General features: G+C 41.1%; 1 protein-coding gene and 1 long non-coding RNA gene across 2 annotated transcripts; both read left to right on the top strand.

The window, feature by feature from the left end:
- Positions 1-3,461: 3,461 nt before the first annotated feature.
- On the top strand, positions 3,462-13,664 carry LOC121872074 (protein spinster-like; the record flags this gene model as incomplete). The annotated part of the gene is given in 9 exon segments (XM_042374764.1): positions 3,462-3,613; positions 3,737-3,961; positions 4,963-5,094; positions 5,381-5,470; positions 6,330-6,501; positions 6,855-6,953; positions 8,657-8,842; positions 9,029-9,146; positions 11,761-13,664. Coding segments are annotated over 9 exon segments (1,269 nt in total), but the record flags the coding sequence as incomplete, so codon positions are not given.
- Positions 13,665-13,892: 228 nt separating this feature from the next.
- On the top strand, positions 13,893-17,427 carry LOC121872083. The gene is made up of 2 exons (XR_006090021.1): positions 13,893-16,750; positions 16,929-17,427. It is a non-coding gene; the product is annotated as an uncharacterized LOC121872083 (long non-coding RNA).
- Positions 17,428-19,119: the final 1,692 nt, after the last annotated feature.

Raw genomic sequence — 19,119 nt, 5'->3', positions numbered from 1 at the left:
AGCTGTAGTGGTGATGGACAGCTGTGGTGATGTAGGCAGCTGTAGTGGTGATGTAGTCAGCTGTAGTGATGGACAGCTGTGGCAGTGGTGATGGGCAGCCAATTGGTGATGTAGTCAGCTGTAGTGGTGATGTAGTCAGCTGTAGTGGTGATGTAGTCAGCTGTGGTGGTGATGAAGTCAGCTGTAGTGGTGATGTAGTCAGCTGTAGTGGTGATGGACAGCTGTAGTGGTGATGTAGGCAGCTGTAGTGGTGATGTAGTCAGCTGTAGTGGTGATGTAGTCAGCTGTAGTGGTGATGTAGTCAGCTGTGGTGGTGATGTAGTCAGCTGGTGGTGATGGTCAGCTGTAGTGGTGATGGACAGCTGTAGTGATGTAGTCGCTGTAGTGGTGATGTAATCAGCTGTAGTGGTGATGGACAGCTGTAGTGGTGATGTAGGCAGCTGTAGTGGTGATGTAGTCAGCTGTAGTGGTGATGTAGTCAGCTGTAGTGGTGATGGACAGCTGTAGTGGTGATGTCATCTGTAGTGGTGATGTAGTCAGCTGTAGTGGTGATGGACAGCTGTAGTGGTGATGTAGTCAGCTGTAGTGGTGATGGACAGCTGTAGTGGTGATGTAGTCAGCTGTAGTGGTGATGGACAGCTGTGTGGTGATGTAGTCAGCTGTAGTGGTGATGGACAGCTGTAGTGGTGATGTAGTCAGCTGTAGTGGTGATGGATAGCTGTGGTGGTGATGGACAGCTGGTGGTGATGTAGTCAGCTGTAGTGGTGATGGACAGCTGGTGGTGATGTAGTCAGCTGTAGTGGTGATGGACAGCTGTAGTGGTGATGGACAGTTGTAGTGGTGATGTAGTCAGCTGTAGTGGTGATGGACAGCTGTAGTGGTGATGGACAGCTGTAGTGGTGATGGACAGCTGTGGTGGTGATGGACAGCTGTAGTGGTGATGGACAGCTGTAGTGGTGATGGACAGCTGTAGTGGTGATGGACAGCTGTAGTGGTGATGTAGTCAGCTGTAGTTGATGTAGTCAGCTGTAGTGGTGATGTAGTCAGCTGTAGTGGTGATGGACAGCTGTAGTGGTGATGGACAGCTGTAGTGGTGATGTAGTCAGCTGTAGTGATGGACAGCTGTAGTGGTGATGTAGTCAGCTGTAGTGGGTGATGTAGTCAGCTGTAGTGGTGATGGACAGCTGTAGTGGTGATGTAGGCAGCTGTAGTGGTGATGTAGTCAGCTGTAGTGGTTGATGGACAGCTGTAGTGGTGATAGGCAGCTGTACTGGTGATGTAGGCTGCTGTGGTGGTTGATGTGAGCAGCTGTAGTGGTGGTGTAGGCAGCTGTAGTGGTGGTGTAGTCAGCTGTAGTGGTGATGTAGTCAGCTGTAGTGGTGATGTAGTCAGCTGTAGTGGTGATGTGGTCAGCTGTAGTGGTGATGTCAGCTGTAGTGGTGATGTAGTCAGCTGTAGTGGTGATGGACAGCTGTAGTGGTGATGGACAGCTGTAGTGGTGATGTAGTCAGCGTAGTGGTGATGGACAGTGTGTGGTGATGTAGTCAGCTGTAGTGGTGATGTAGTCGCTGTAGTGGTGATGTAGGCAGCTGTAGTGGTGATGGACAGCTGTAGTGGTTGATGTAGTCAGCTGTAGTGGTGATGTAGTCAGCAGTGTGGTGATGTAGTCAGCTGTAGTGGTGATGTAGTCAGCTGTAGTGGTGATGTAGTCAGCTGTAGTGGTGATGTAGTCGTGCAGTGGTGATGTAGTCGGCTGTATTGGTGATGTAGTCAATAGCAGTGGTGATGGACAGCTGTAGTGGTGATGACGGCTGTAGTGGTGATGGACAGCTGTAGTGGTGATGTGAGTCAGCTGTAGTGGTTGATGTAGTCAGCTGAGTGATGGACAGCTGTAGTGGTGATGGACAGCTGTGGTGGTGATGGACAGCTGTAGTGGTGATGTAGTCAGCTGTAGTGGTGATGTAGTCAGAGTGATGGACAGCTGTAGTGGTGATGGACAGCTGTAGGGTGATGACACTGAGGTGATGTAGTCAGCTGTAGTGGTGATGTAGTCATCTGTAGTGATGGACAGCTGTAGTGGTGATGGACTGTAGTGGTGATGTAGTCAGCTGTGTGGGTGATGTAGTCAGCTGATGATGGACAGCTGTGTGGATGGATGGACCTTAGTGTGATGAGTCAGCTGTAGTGGTGATGTGTCGCTGTAGTGATGGACAGCTGTAGTGGTGATGGACAGCTGTAGTGGTGATGTGATCAGCTGTAGTGGTTGATGTGATGCTGTAGTGGTTGATGTAGTCCGTAAGTGATGGACAGCTGTGGTGGTGATGGACAGCTGTAGTGGTGATGTAGTCAGCTGTAGTGGTTGATGTAATCCGGCGTAGTGGTGATGTAGTCAGCTACGTAGTGGTTGATGTAGTCAGCTGTAATTAGTGATGTAGTCAGCTGTAGTGGTTGATGTAGTCAGCTGTAATGGTTGATGTAGTCTAGCAGTGGTTGATATGATCAGCTGTAATGATAGCGGACCTGAATGGACAGCTGTAGTGGTGATATGGACAGCTCGTAGTGTGGTGATGTGTTCTTGTTACCATAAGGCATATGCAGAGCAGTTCTATGCCTAACCTAACCAAACTCCAACCTACCAAACCTAACCTACTAACCTAACCTAACCTAACCTAACTAACCAAACCTAACCTAACCTAACTACCAAACCAAACCTAACAATCAACCTAACCCAACCTGACCTAACCTGAACTAACTAACCAAACCTAACCTTAATCACCTACCAAAACTAACCTTAATCTAACCTAACCAAAACCCAACAATCTAACAACTAAACACATCTAACCTAACCAAACCTAACCTTAATCTAACCTAAAAACCTAACCTTAATCCTACTTAACCTTAATCTAACCTAACCAAACCTAACCAATCTAACCCAACACAATCTAACCAAACTGACCTGCCTAAACTAACTACCAAACCATAAACAATCTAATTTTACAGTGAGAACTATTCATTACATAATTAGGTCATCCAAGTGACCTCTTAACTGGTAATGAGAGATTTAACGATTCCTTTTAATCTTGTAATGGGCTTTAACTGTAGTGTATTTTGTATTTTGTATTTTTATGTATTACAAATTTAATTATGAAATGAATTAGTCGAATTTTTTTTTTACAGTATAGTAACCTGTCTCTTGTTACCGTGTCCTGAATTTAATTAGAGATTTCTTTGTCCATATGGTTTGGAACTGGTTTAGTTTTGTCCAATTGCAGCTTTAGTTTTGTCCAATAACAGGTTTAGTTTTGTTCAATTACAGCCTTAGTTTTGTCCAGTTACAGCTTTCTTTTGTATTAGACTTTTGTATTAGACTATTGTATTTTGTATTAGACTGTTGTATTTTGTATTAGACTGTTGTATTTTGTATTAGACTGTTATATTAATGACTGTCGACTGTACTTCAGAACTACGGGTTGTTCCTGATGTGTCGTTGCCTCGTTGGGGTCGGAGAGGCCAGTTACTCCACTATAGCGCCCACCATTATCTCTGATCTCTTCGTCAAGGACCTACGCTCCAAGATGTTGGCTGTCTTCTACTTTGCCATCCCCGTCGGCAGGTGAGAGAGAGATCTTATTATCTCCATCGGCAGGTGAGAGGGACCTTACCTGGGACTAACCACCTCCTCCCCACCCCAATTCCAGTCGACATAGGACCAATCATCTCCTCTCTCTCCTTCTAGTGGCCTTGGTTACATCATCGGCGCCGAGGTGACCAACCTAGTGTCAGCCAGCAGTGGTCACCCCGAGGCCTGGCGGTGGGGGCTAAGGGTCACGCCGGTCATGGGTCTGGTGGCTGTGTTCCTCATCCTGTTCCTCCTAGAAGAGCCGCCTCGAGGGGAGTGTGAGGGCGGGCAGCATCTACAACCTACCTCATTTGCTAGTGATCTCAAATACCTCTTTACCAAGTTAGTATTGTGGTGTTTTATAGTGTGTTTTGATCACCTGATGAATGGTGCCCCTAGTTTATTTCACCTTTAAAATAGCACCAAGAGCACCCCTAGTTTATTTCACCTTTAAAATAGCACCAATAGGACCCCTAGTTTATTTCACCTGATAGATACCCCAGCTTGATTGATTGACAGGTATTCAGTATGATTGTCTTGCAAGTTTACATTGATTTAGTATTTACATAGGTAAGCATTTATAAACCCACCAACAGTAGGTCTCAACAGGGGGCGATTCTTGTTCCTTGTGTGGGAGGGGGCGGTGAGGGAGTGGGGATTATTTAGTCACTATTTAAGGATTAAGAGAGATATTGGCACTACATAATACTACAGATATTGGCACTACATAATACTACAGATATTGGCACTACATAATACTACAGATATTGGCACTACATAATACTAGAGATATTGGCACTACATAATACTACAGATATTGGCACTACATAATACTAGAGATATTGGCACTACATAATACTACAGATATTGGCACTACATAATACTACAGATATTGGCACTACATAATACTACAGATATTGGCACTACATAATACTACAGATATTGGCACTACATAATACTACAGATATTGGCACTACATAATACTAGAGATATTGGCACTACATAATACTAGAGATATTGGCACTACATAATACTAGAGATATTGGCACTACATAATACTACAGATATTGGCACTACATAATACTACAGATATTGGCACTACATAATACTACAGATATTGGCACTACATAATACTAGAGATATTGGCCCTACATAATACTAGAGATATTGGCACTACATAATACTAGAGATATTGGCACTACATAATACTACAGATATTGGCACTACATAATACTACAGATATTGGCACTACATAATACTACAGATATTGGCACTACATAATACTACAGATATTGGCACTACATAATACTACAGGTAATGATGATTAATTCTTCCCCCTACAGTAAGAGTTTTGTCCTGTCAACCTTAGCCTTCACCTGCGTTACGTTCGTGGCCGGAGCTTTAGCCTGGTGGGGGCCCATCTTCACCATGCTTGGAGTGAAGGTTCAAGATCACCCCAACGTAAAGAAAGACGAGTAAGTTTATCTGACGTTTTATACAGTTAAACTTTAAACTGAACTTAATATACTGTATAGGTACTGGGTAAATAAGTTCATCTGATGTATTCTGAACTTAATCTTTGAACTGATGTATTCAAAAAATAATCGATAGTTTGTTTGTATATGAAGGTGGTGGTGATGATGGTGGTGGTAATGGTGGTGGTGGTGGTGGTGATGATGATGATAGAGGTGGTGATGATGGTGTTAATAGTGATAATGACCGATGAAGGTAATATAATGATATAACTGTATTTATTCCTAGTGTTGCGTTCGTCTTCGGAGCCATCGCCATGACCGCCGGGCTCGTTGGTGTGCCACTCGGTTCCTTCGCTGGACAGAAGCTTCGGATCAGGTACAGTACTTTAAGAATATCTCTATACAGTATATATACAGGTGCTCCTCTACTTAAGAACGTTCAACTTACAAACTTTCAGAGATACATCATCACTGAGGGGGGTTACCTGCCAGAACAGGTGTTTAATGTGGATGAGACTGGATTATTTTGAGGAAAATTCCAGATAAAACAAACATTACTTAAGAGGAGAAGAGTGAGCCAGGTTTTAAGGCTGTATTAAATGGTATACCTGTACTAAATATCCATAATCTTTTAATTTTTTACAATATGTTTGGTATCTACGAGAGTAAAGTTGGACTTACAAACAAGCCTCAGGAACGTAACTCGTTCGTAAGTAGAGGAGCTCCTGTGTATATTTGAGTTCACTGGAGGGGTGTGTGGCAAGGTACAGCCCCCTCACTAGTGTGTTAACAGGGGCTCATCTGGTTTTGTGTACAGTGTGGCAGCTCTGTGATTGTTTACATTGGCCAGAAGGAAACTCGTAAAGTAAAACATTAATATAAATATCTCAATGTAATGCTTTGTGGAATGTTTATATGACGAGCCCCTGTAAACACACTAGTGAAGGGACCTGTACCTAGTGGGTCATGATGGGGTATTTATTTGACTATATGTGGCATAATACTTAACATTTTTGATTCATTATTGTCAACATATTTATTTCCCTGATAAAACTTGTTGTGGAAGAGCCTGAACGTACGTGTACATATATATTAGAGCGACTAATATTGTTTATATGCCTCAGTGTGTGTTGTGTCATAACTCTTGGATGTAAGTAGACAATAACTTAAAAAGAGCTCAGAAAATGAATGAACAATGTACAGTACTGTATACTGATTACTCTCTCTCTCTACAGATTACCCTATGCCGATCCTGTAGTGTGTGGTGTTGGCCTCCTGCTCTCCGTCCCGTTCATCCTCGGGGCGATGGTTCTAGCGGAGAACAACACCATTGGCTCGTTCGTCGTCGTTTTCTTCGGGCAGATCTTCATTAACCTTAATTGGGCCGTCGTGTCTGATATAGTTTTGGTAGGTTAGGTTAGATTAGGTTAGGTTAGCTTAGGTTAGGTTAGGTTAGCATTTAGGTGGTTAATCTTCATCTAATTCCACCTGATGATTAGACACCTTAACCTAACCCTACCTTACCTTACCTAACCTAACCAACCAGGTAATAGTACTATACAAATTTGTTTAATCGTCAAGTAAAAAAAAAATACCTGTGGCAACCAGACATTTTAACCTGAATCAGATTTTTTACAGTTCAATAAAAAATCCTTCAAATCTGTTCATATACGATTTTACCCGACAAGTATTTATTTATTTACTTATTTATTTGTTTATTTATTTATTTATTTATTTATTTGTTTATTTATTTATTTCAGTATATCGTAATCCCCACAAGAAGATCATCTGCCGAGGCATTCCAGATTCTCTTTTCACACGCCCTGGGTGATGCCGGCAGCCCTTACCTCATTGGTGTGGTGAGTCGAGAGTTGTTTACTAAATACACCATACACCGACCACTTATACACCATACACCGACCACTTATACACCATACACCGACCACTTATACACCATACACCGACCACTCATACACCATACACCAACCACTTATACACCATACACCAACCACTTATACACCATACACCGACCACTTATACACCATACACCGACCACTTATACACCATACACCAACCACTTATACACCATACACCAACCACTTATACACCATACACCGACCACTTATACCATACCGACCATATACACCATACACCGACCACTTATACCATACACAACCCTTATACACCATACACCGACCACTTATACCATACACCGACCACTTTTACCATACACCGACCATATACACCATACCGACCACTTATACACCGACCACTTATACACCCGACCACTTATACACCATACCGACCACTTATACACCATACACCAACCATATACACCATACACCGACCACTTATACACCATACCAACCACTTATACACCATACACCAACCACTTATACACCATACACCGACCACTTATACACCATACACCGACCACTTATACACCATACACCGACCACTTATACACCATACACCAACCACTTATACACCATACACCGACCACTTATACACCATACACCAACCACTTATACACCATACACCAACCACTTATACACCATACACCTGTCGTGTAATCTTGGTCAAATTGCCGTACTTTTCAACGTTATTTACCTACACTGTCTAGGTACTGTATTTCTGAAGCTGTATACTGTATTATACTGTACCTCTATGGTTTATTTACACTGTATCCTGGCATTGTCTATATACATGCCAGACCAATTGTAAGAATATATATATTATTACTATTGTTATTTTATTATTATTATTATTATGAACGAATAATTGATTGTTTTTAAATATAGTAAAAAAAAACATATAATCATTCTTTAAATAAACACAAGGACAATGCAGTAGCTTTGGACAGTCAAGTGATCTTACTATTAATGTAAAGATAGTAATGTGTGTGTGTGTGTGTGTGTGTGTGTGTGTGTTTAATGTTTCACTCTACACGATAATGAAAGTTTTAATATATAAACTTTGGATAATACAGTTAATGAGGGTTACTTGTGTTAAATGACTTCTGTTTTAGGTGATGAGGTGTGTGTGTGTGTGTCATGGAGAGAGAGGTCATGTCATGTAGAGAGAGAGAGAGAGGTCATGTAGAGAGAGAGAGAGAGGTCATGTCATGTAGAGAGATTGAGAAGTTGGGTCACATTCGGTGTTGGTGACAGTCTTACGTTGTGTTCAGTACAGGAATAACTCGAGTATTTCTTAACTATAACCTTTTATCACTAAAGAGTCACTCACGGACCTGTAATAACCTGTTGGTATCAAGTCTCTCCGACCTGACCTTGTGGTGTCAGCGCTCATTAAGCCGACTGACACGCCTCCCTGACCCGAAACACCTGACATGTCATGACCCGAGATGACCATTATCGTGACCTGTGTACCTGAATACCCGGATCATGTATCGTTAGGTCATTGCCAGTCTGTGAGTTGACCAGACGTACCCTAACCTAACCTAATATCCTGTAACGACCTGGTTCGTCTATGGGTCACAGTGTACCTAGACAGTGGAGCTACAGTAAATATAATATATACTAATTTCATCATTTTCCACCAGGTGGCTGATGCTTTTAAGCCATACATCGAAGTACCGAACATCACCACTACGACCGTCGCACCGTTCACAAGTACAACGCAGATGACTTTATTTAGCGAGACTACTGATATATTTAATACTACTACAGAAATTAGTCCTTCCATGTGGCCTGTAGTTCCTTCTAACGATGATTATGTAGAATTTAAGGTGAGTGTTCTGTAGATTGAATTTGTGGTGTAGTTAAAATTTGCTGTAGAAGTTATGTAGAGTTTTTTATATTATTACTATTATGGTGTTGGATTACCTGAAGATTAGCCACCTCAGGTTATTTACCATAGCGAAGAGGTTAAGAAGACACATGGCCGGATTTCCATTGTTTTTCTCTCTTTCCAGTCGAAGCAGTACGCAATGTTTATGTGTGCGGTAGTCAACGTGATGGGTGCCATTTTCTTCTTCTGGAACTCTTGTTATATAGCGGCAGACAAGGAGAGATGTGACCGGGCTATAGCAGGTAAGGAGAACGTCTCTTGTGTGATGATTAGATGCCCCAGTATATGCTAACCTAACCAAACCTAAGCTAACATAACCTAACCTAAGCTAACATAACCTAACCAAACTTAAGCTAACATAACCTAATACTAACCAAATCTAACCTAATACTAATCTAACCTAACCTAATACTAATCTAACCTAACCTAATACTAATCTAACCTAATACTAATCTAACCTAACCTAATCTAATCTTGAATGCATTTTAGGATTAGACAACCCTGCTTACCTCACCTGATGATTCAAACCCCCCCCTAATGCTAACCTAACCAAACTAACCTAACCTTGATGTAATTTTTGTTATTACTGTACACATTAAAACAATATTCATAAGTTTTTGTAGATATTATGAGTTTTAATATTTTCTGTACCGTCCGCGCTTGAATTAGGTATTTGCTTGTTGTCCCTTCTGCCTCACCTGTCAGAATTGTCGCAGGTTCGAGCTCTTGACGCTTCATTGGCTCTGCTCTTATCATTTTGTCCGCTAAGCATGAAGCGATTATATTGCCTCTATGCGCTTATTATATTTTCCTTGTGATGTTTTATTTATTTTTTATGTAAAGAAATTTTTTTTTAATCCGTTCTGATATGGGATTATGGGTAATGTTGTGATTCATGATGGCTGTCTGTCTGCCTGTCTGTTCGTCCACCTAATTCGGATATGTTTCTTCTGTTCAGTATAAGATCAAGTGGGTTAATTATCAAATACCCGCATAAATGTTGAGTCTATGTTGAGTAGGGGTAACACTGGATAATGCCCTTCTCATGTATGGCCCGGGGATCGAATCCAGGACGCCGTGGTGAGAGGCAAGTACGCTGCCACCCGTTCCATCCCGTCACAGTGAAGGAACAGTTGAGGAATAGTTGTAATTATCCTTATTATACCGAGAGAATATTTATTACACAATATTTATCTCACACATTCATTAGAGGAATATTTAACATTAGTTTATATAAATGTATCCAGTGAGCCGAGATATTTATACCCATCCACGGTAAATGTTTCGAAGAATCTAATTTATTTGTTTATGTTTTTTTAAATTGACGAAGACTAAAACTGATCGTACGTGATGTTGGTATATTTGGCCGGCGGTAGTAACTCCAGAATTTTTCACGTGATTTTTTTTTTTTTTTTTATCGGCAGAATGCAAGTTTTATGAGCACTTGGAAGAGTTTGTACTGCTGAATGGAGGTTGGTTAATGGTGTGTGTGTGTGTGTGTATATATGTATGTATATGTGTGTATGTATGTATGTGTGTGTGTGTGTTTTACTAACCTTGAAATAAAACTCCCAGTGTGTGAACTTTTTGTTAAATTTTGACTTTGTTACTTTTTTTGTTATTAATCACTTTCCTGATCCGTTTGTTTGATTTCATCTAACTATGACACTTGAGATATGTTTTAAATTTATTTAGGGGGAGGGGAGGGAGGGGGTCAAGGTGAGGGTAGGGGAGGGAGGGGGCGAAGGTGCATGGATATTGGTGATGGGGGGAGGGGGTTGCATGAGCGGCCTTACTAAAAATTTAGGCATGAAATGTAGGTCTAATGTTAGTCATAAGTTTGTTTGTAAATCCGTCCCTGCTGCCCTGACCTTCCTCCCTGCTGCCCTGATCTTCCCCCCTGCTGCCCTGACCTTCCTCCCTGCTGCCCTGATCTTCCCCCCTGCTGCCTTGACCTTCCCCCCTGCTGCCCTGATCTTCCCCCCTGCTGCCCTGACCTTCCCCTGCTGCCTTGACCTTCCTCCCTGCTACCTTGACCTTCCCCTGCTTTAGTCTGGTAGGAAAATAGAAAATAACTTTTCTTTTATGTTTCACTTTTGTTGATTTCTCTCTGAGCGAGCAACTGACTTAATCTAACCTGACCTGACCTGGAGATCTAACCGAATGTAATCTGACCTGACCTCACCAAGCCCAGCCTAACTTGATCTAACCTGACATAACCCAATCTAACTTAATCAAGCCAAACCTAACCAAACCAAACCAAACCCTACCCAACGATGTACGGTAATTAACCCCCAATACTCTATCCCTGCTGTCACTTCCGTTCGCTCAAAGTACTGAGAGAAACCCTAACACTTTCCTGCCTCATACATCACTAACACCTACCCATACGCTTAGTTATGTCCCCTTTATGACTATCAAATTCTATCTATAATAAGAAATAACTTTAAATATGTCCATCAGTAAGATTTTTTTATTATAATAGCATTGGATTCTTTATTGTTTATGACTATCAATTTAAGTGGTATTGGATCCTTTAGTGTTTATAGATATCAGTTCAGATGGCATTGAATCCCTTGATAACTCTTCTCATTTATAGATTAAGACGGCATTTAAGTCTTTATAAATTAAGTAAGATTTAAGATGCCTTGTATAACTTACCCATTAAGTAGAATCACACCCTTAGTTCTGAGTCAATAAAATAAGACCCTTAGATTTGAGTCAATAAAATAAGACCCTTAGATTTGAGTCAATAAAATAAGACCCTTAAATTATAGCCTTAGTAGTGAGACATTAATAGACCCTTAGTTGTGAGCCAAAAGGTCATATAAGGTGATAATTAAATGTGGTCTACAGGAGAGGTGGACGACGAGGGCAGTGCCAGCAGCAGCAGGAGTCTCAGTACCCCAGATGACCCAGATGTTGAACAGTCCCAGAACCTCCTCACTTGAAATAGGAATCTTGTCATAGCTCTGCAGTTATTAGTCTGTCCCGCATTTACAAGACGTTGTTCGACCGACCAGTGGGGGATACGGAAGCGTCGTGTGGGCAGTTTGTCCGGCGTGACGTGGTGACGATACACCAGATTATTTTTTTAAGTGTTGTTGATCAGCTGACGATTGTTGTATCGATGGCGAGCGTTTGTACAACATGACGCAGTACCGTACAATGTAATCTAAAGTGTCGATAGTTTGTACAATGTGACACTGTCTGTACAATGTGACACAGTTCTGTACAATGTGACACAGTACTGTACAATGTGACACAGTTCTGTACAATGTGACACAGTACTGTACAATGTGACACAGTACTGTACAATGTGAAACAATTCTGTACAGCAAACTAAGTCTCAACAATTTGTACAACAGAACACAGAGACTTGTACACCACATCATATTTTCTTAAGGTTATATTTATTAATAATGATTCAGAAACACCAAGAACTGGAGCAGGTGACTTGTCCTACCACAGAGGAACTGAAGGAATAAACTTCACCTCAGTAAATAGGATAAAAAAAAAGAAACACAAATAAACCAAATTTCTCAAATATTTACAACATTGCTTAGATTTCATTTGGGATTTTCTAAACTATTGGATTAGGTACATGAAGATTATATTAGTCTCATGAGTTGGTTTTAGTGATGTATTAAAAGGTTAAATATTTTGTACGATATTAAATCATCCCTTAAGCCTTAAAGAATGTACAGTACATGGGATTGAAGGCCATAGTGAGGGAGTACTTCCACGAACATGAACTATCGCGTGATGAACGTCCCCCTGAAAACACGGCTTAGGACTCTTCCTCTCTAAGTCCCAGTTGTGTGTTTATTGTACGGTGACGTCTCCACACACTTGACCCACTAGATAATCCTGGTCTTCTGTGCAAAGCCATCCTCTCGTCGATCAATCCGGCAAAAACTTTATACGGAAAGCAACGTTATAGAGCGCCTGGTGACGTCTAGTGAACCGAGAGCAAGATCGACGGCGAGGAAATGTATATGTCAGTACGGTACGCGTCAGGTTTATACACTCCAATGGTGAAGCCGTGACATGAAAGATTTATTACCCCAAAGAATTTTAAGTGGTTGCTCATAATGCTGGATGTACAATATGTGAAGAATTCCTAGTGTCTGAACTCATTGCAGAATAACAGGTGATATGTACTGAAATTATCTATCTTTAGGCTATACTAGACGACGAGACTTGTGTACGTACGACCATGTGCTGTAGTACGTGCCATCATCACATTCAAACGTAGACGGATCACCTTTTTTGTACTTTTTATAATGCAGTGTAAATATTCAGCCCCCACTTGTCATCCCATCTCATGTTACTCAGTCTCATATTATATCTTATTGAAAAGTCATCGAAGGATATTGTTGGCAGGACCTGGGATATTGTTGGCAGGACCTGGGACATTGTTGGCAGGATCTGGGATATTGTTGGCAAGATCTGGGATATTGTTGGCAGGACCTGGGATATTGTTGGCAGGACCTGGGATATTGTTGGCAAGATCTGGGATATTGTTGGCAGGACCTGGGATATTGTTGGCGAGATCTGGGATATTGTTGGCGAGATCTGGGATATTGTTGGCAGGACCTGGGATAGTGGGAATATAAGTCTTACCATTATATTGATTCCAGTACTTCTTTTAAAACCAATCTTTATAGTTTAAGTTTGTTGTCAGCAGTACTCTAGGGCTCTGTTGTCACCAGTACTCTAGGGCTCTGTTGTCACCAGTACTCTAGGGCTCTGTTGTCACCAGTCTACCAGTACTCTAGGGCTCTGTTGTCACCAGTACTCTGGGGCTCTGTTGTCACCAGTACTCTAGGCTCTGTTGTCACCAGTACTCTAGGGCTCTGTTGTCACCAGTACTCTAGGGCTCTGTTGTCACCAGTACTCTAGGGCTCTGTTGTCACCAGTACTCTAGGGCTCTGTTGTCACCAGTACTCTAGGGCTCTGTCGTCACCATTACTCTAGGGCTCTAGGGCTCTGTCGTCACCAGTACTCTAGGGCTCTGTCGTCACCAGTACTCTAGGGCTCTGTCGTCACCAGTACTCTAGGGCTCTGTCGTCACCAGTACTCTAGGGCTCTGTCGTCACCAGTACTCTAGGGCTCTGTCGTCACCAGTACTCTAGGGCTCTGTCGTCACCTGTACTCAAGGCTCTAACTCAGTACTGGCATGTATTTTCACTTTTAAGAATACTATTGATTGATCTTTAGTTGATGTAATGTTTATTCAGAGTTAATGTGCCTTAATTATTTTAGTTTGTACGAATAAAAGGATTGAAATTATTTGTATTATCTTAAGGGGAATTAATTAAAAGACGACCGAGGTGATGATTCGTTGAGGTTCGTCGATGATTCATTGAGGTTCGTCGATGATTCGTTGAGGTTTGTCGATGATTCGTTGAGGTTCGTTGATGATTCGTTGATGATTCGTCGATAATTCGATGAGGTTCGTTGATGGGAGAGATTTTGACATGTAAAATTGTTGATCTCTTGTGGTTTTCAATTGTGAATAAATTCTATTTTAAAAGAGTCGTTCATTGAGAGGAATTTAAATATATATTACTTTCTGTTTTGTTGAGTTTCCAAAGAGAAGCTATTGTACAGAGATAAGACCAATGGGTGAAATATAAGGAAAGTGTGAAAGCTTGGTGATTTGTGAGTGTAATGAGGAAGAGGCAATGCTTTTTGTAGGTCGTCCATTGTTAGTAGTCATTACCTCTCACAGTAAACGACTTCAACTCTCCTCTCATTATCATTTATTGTCATTGTTACAGCTATTTCTTTTCTTTTAATTTTGTTGCGTTTCCACGTTTTTCATTTTAGGTTTAATGAAAGGTCTTCTATTGATTTATTTATTTATTTTGTTTTAATCTCCTGTAATATTCAGCTCTATATTGACCAAAGTTTGAGGGTGTCTGTGTTGTGGTATACAGGGTGTGTCATAAATTATCTGATCCACTTAAGAATCTCTGGAACGCGGTGGAATGCTCCCAGGACGAGAAAATATCATATGTTTTTCGTCAAGTCTAATAAACCCTATATGTTTTTGTCTAACCGTGAAACCTCTATTTTACGAACTATAGTAAGTCCATTATATCGAGGGTCCGTTAGATGTGAAACCTCCATCTAATGAACTATGCAGTATAGAGAGGAAATTCCATTATGTGGAGGTTTCACTAAATAATATCATCAGGTTTATTAATGGGTCACGTAATTTACTGACTGCCCTAATACATCTCCCACACTCAAATAGCGAAAGAAAATTCTCCTTGACTCGCTTCCCAGACACCTGATGTGACTCACCAAGTTGGCAGCCATAATCAAACACTGTATTCCATAATGAAGCATTTTTGTCTCTGTACCATTACTGTTTTTTTTTTTTATCGATTACACGACAGTTACGGGATATTCAATTGGGGACACAGTAGCCTGGGGTTATGTCGTGATTGGCCGGTGTGTCTCGGTCCTTTAAGGGTCGACACTAGGACTTACAAATAGTTTACAGGAACGAAATATTGATAATCTCAGGTGATTTGGGTATTTATTTTGTCGTCGTTATCGGCCCCAACTCTCGAGAAATGACCCGGGGCTACTGTGACCGTAAACTGCCGTGGTAAATTCTGTAATGTCCGGGTTTTGCTTTATTGTAGTTCGCGACTGACTGTAGTTTATGCTGGAGTATTGAGTAAAATGTTGTCAGTAGGTAAATAATTTTTCTTCATCATAAGGAACATTTTTTAATATGTGGGGGAAAGTGTTGATTGTCTGCTTATACTGTACTGGGCCCATAGATTACTGTATCTGACTTATTTTAAAACTTATTAACCTAACCTCAAACAACCCAACTCGACCTCAAACAACAGTACACATGTGGAAGCCATAAAAAATGAGAAAAAATAAAAATTTAAAATTGTTCGTCAAGTTTAAATACCACGGTCATTAGATTTTAAAATAAGTCGGACCTTTATTGGACGCCCTGTATAACTGTGATAAGAGATGTCATCAATCATCATGGGATTCATAGTTGCTCAGAATACTTTAATGAATGTGGTACTTTCTTCCCTTGATTTACCATTGAGTTACGTTTCTGATCTATATTTTCCTTCGACTCAAAATCTCGTTGGCGACACCTGAACACCTTAGAGAATTAAAAAAGTTTCGCTTCGAACTTAGTATATTAACACACTTCCCTCACACACAAAAAAAAGATCAAATTCCCGGAGAAATAAATTATCCATAACTTAAACTGCCGTAACTCAAGGGAACTGTACGACCACACACAAAAAATTTTTAAAACGTCCTGCCGTTCTTTTCAAAGTTTTGTAAATATTAAAAAAAAAAACAATGGTGTTGTTGAAGAGCCTTAGTGCCCTCAATGTACGGGTTCCAAAACACTGTCTTTGTTTTTTGTACAAGAATAAACAACAGCGTCACATCTACCACCAACCCTTTCATAACTACAGCTACAGTATGAGAAAATCTCCTAAATCTACAGCAATGTTATAATTTTTGTAGTATTTTTTTCCATTGTCACATGTAGATTGAGGTCATTATGTAGTGTGGGGTCATTATGTAGTGTGAGGTTATTATGTAGTGTGGGGTCATTATGTAGTGTGAGGTCATTATGTAGTGTGAGGTCATTATGTAGTGTGAGGTTATTATGTAGTGTGGGGTCATTATGTAGTGTGAGGTCATTATGTAGTGTGAGGTCATTATGTAGTGTGAGGTCATTATGTAGTGTGAGGTCATTATGTAGTGTGGGGTCATTATGTAGTGTGAGGTCATTATGTAGTGTGGGGTCATTATGTAGTGTGAGGTTATTATGTAGTGTGAGGTCATTATGTAGTGTGGTCATTATGTAGTGTGAGGTCATTGTAGTGTGAGGTCATTATGTAGTGTGGTCATTATGTAGTGTGAGTCATTATAGTAGTGGGGGTCATTATGTAGTGTAACATGTGTGGGGTCATGTAGTGTGAGGTCATTATGTAGTGTGAGTTATTATGTAGTGTGAGGTCATTATGTAGTGTGGGGTCATTATGTAGTGTGAGGTCATTATGTAGATTTTGGAGATAGTTTTGTACAACACACCTATGTACAGTCATATACATGTACACATACTCCACCATACGTACAGTCATACTCATGTACACACACTCCACCATACATAGTCATTCTCGTGTACAGTTTTTTTGAGTGCCTGTACCTAAGTTTTTGAGTGACTGTACCTAAGTTTTGGTGACTGTACCTAAAGTTTTGATTGACTGTACCTAAGTTTTTGAGTGACTGTACCTAAGTTTTTGAGTGACTGTACCTAAGTTTTTGAGTGCCTGTACCTAAGTTTTTGAGTGACTGTACCTAAGTTTTTGAGTGACTGTATAAACTTCACTACACATAATGTCACTGTTTTATACATCATGTCATTCATAGGACTGATACTGTATTGTCATTTATTATTTGTATATAATAAACAGTGTGGTAATACTGTATGGCTTAATAAAATAATTTATCTTAGTGTGGTATTATTTTTTACTCATCCAGCTTATGTGTACCAGAGCCATGTAGGTGTTGTGTGTACCAGAGAACATGTAGGTGTTGTGTGTACCAGAGAACATGTAGGTGTTGTGTGTACCAGAGAACATGTAGGTGTTGTGTGTACCAGAGAACATGTAGGTGTTGTGTGTACCAGAGAACATGTGGTGTTGTGTGTACCAGAGCCATGTGGTGTTGTGTGTAGAGAACATGTGGGTGTTTGTGTACCAGAGATCATGTAGGTGTTGTGTGTGCCAGAGAACATGGAGGTGTTGTGTGTACCAGAGAACATGTGGGGTGTGTGTGAGCCATGTGGGTGTTGTGTGTGCAGAGCCATGTAGGTGTTGTGTGTACCAGAGCCATGTAGGTGTTGTGTGTGCAGGAAATGTAGGTGTTGTGTGTCCAGAGAACATGTGGGTGTTGTGTGTACAGAGCCATGTAGGTGTTGTGTGTACCAGAGCCATGGGTGTTGTGTGCCAGAGCCATGTGGGTGGTGTGTACCAGAGAACATGTAGGTGTTGTGTGCAGAGCCATGTAGGTGTTGTGTGTGAGCCATGTAGGTGTGTGTGCAGAGAACATGTGGGTGTTGTGTGTGCCAGAGAACATGTAGGTGTTGTGTGTACCAGAGAACATGTAGGTGTTGTGTGTCCAGAGCCATGTAGGTGTTGTGTGTCAGAGAACATGTAGGTGTTGTGTGTGCAGAGATCATGTGGGTGTTGTGTGTGCAGAACATGGGTGTTGTGTGTCCAGAGAACATGTGGGTGTTGTGTGTGAGCCATGTGGTGTTGTGTGCCAGAGCCATGTGGGTGTTGTGTGCAGAGCCATGTGGGTGTTGTGTGTACCAGAGATGTAGGTGTTGTGTGTACCAGAGAACATGTAGGTGTTGTGTGTACCAGGCATGTAGGTGTGTGTGTACCAGAGCCATGTGGGTGTTGTGTGTACCAGAGCCATGTGTGTTGTGTGTACCAGAACATGTAGGTGTTGTGTGCAGAGCCATGTAGGTGTTGTGCAGCCATGTAGGTGTTGTGTGTACCAGAGACATGTAGGTGTTGTGTGTACCAGGAACATGTAGGTGGTGTGTACCAGAGAACATGTAGGTGTTGTGTGTACCAGAGACCATGTAGGTGTTGTGTGTACCAGAGACTCTGGGTGTTGTGTGTACCAGAGTCATGGGGTGTTGTGTGTACCAGAGACATGTAGGTGTTGTGTGTACCAGAACATGTAGGTGTTGTAGAGAACATGGGCTGGTGTAAAGAACATGTAGGTGTTGTGTGTACCAGAGCCATGTAGGTGTTGTGTGTACTGGAGGATAGAATGTAGACTATGTTGGTGAAAGGTATCACCTTTGAGGTGCCTCCTGTATGTGACCCATGTCTCACTGCTCGATATATACTGTAACTTTGTAGATAATTTCAGCTCCACACACACACAAACAATTGTATCAACAGTGACAATAATTGACCACAAAAATTATGGTTATCATAATAAAAAACAAAATAATACAAATAAATTTATTATAACAAAAGAAATAACGAAACATAATCAACCAAAACTAACAACAGCCACACCCCAGGTAACCTTGGTAGGGCTCCAGTAACTTTACCTGGTTTTATAAACAGTGAGTCTCCTCTGTATACTTGGCATACGTGCCCATGGTCGTGCAGCATACGGATA

Source organism: Homarus americanus, unplaced genomic scaffold (genome assembly GCF_018991925.1).
Source record: "Homarus americanus isolate GMGI-L3 unplaced genomic scaffold, GMGI_Hamer_2.0 scaffold31998, whole genome shotgun sequence".
NCBI classification, from domain to species: Eukaryota; Metazoa; Arthropoda; class Malacostraca; order Decapoda; family Nephropidae; genus Homarus; species Homarus americanus.
The sequence above is the reverse complement of the archived record's forward strand: the minus strand, read 5'-3'. Positions and strand labels throughout refer to the sequence as shown.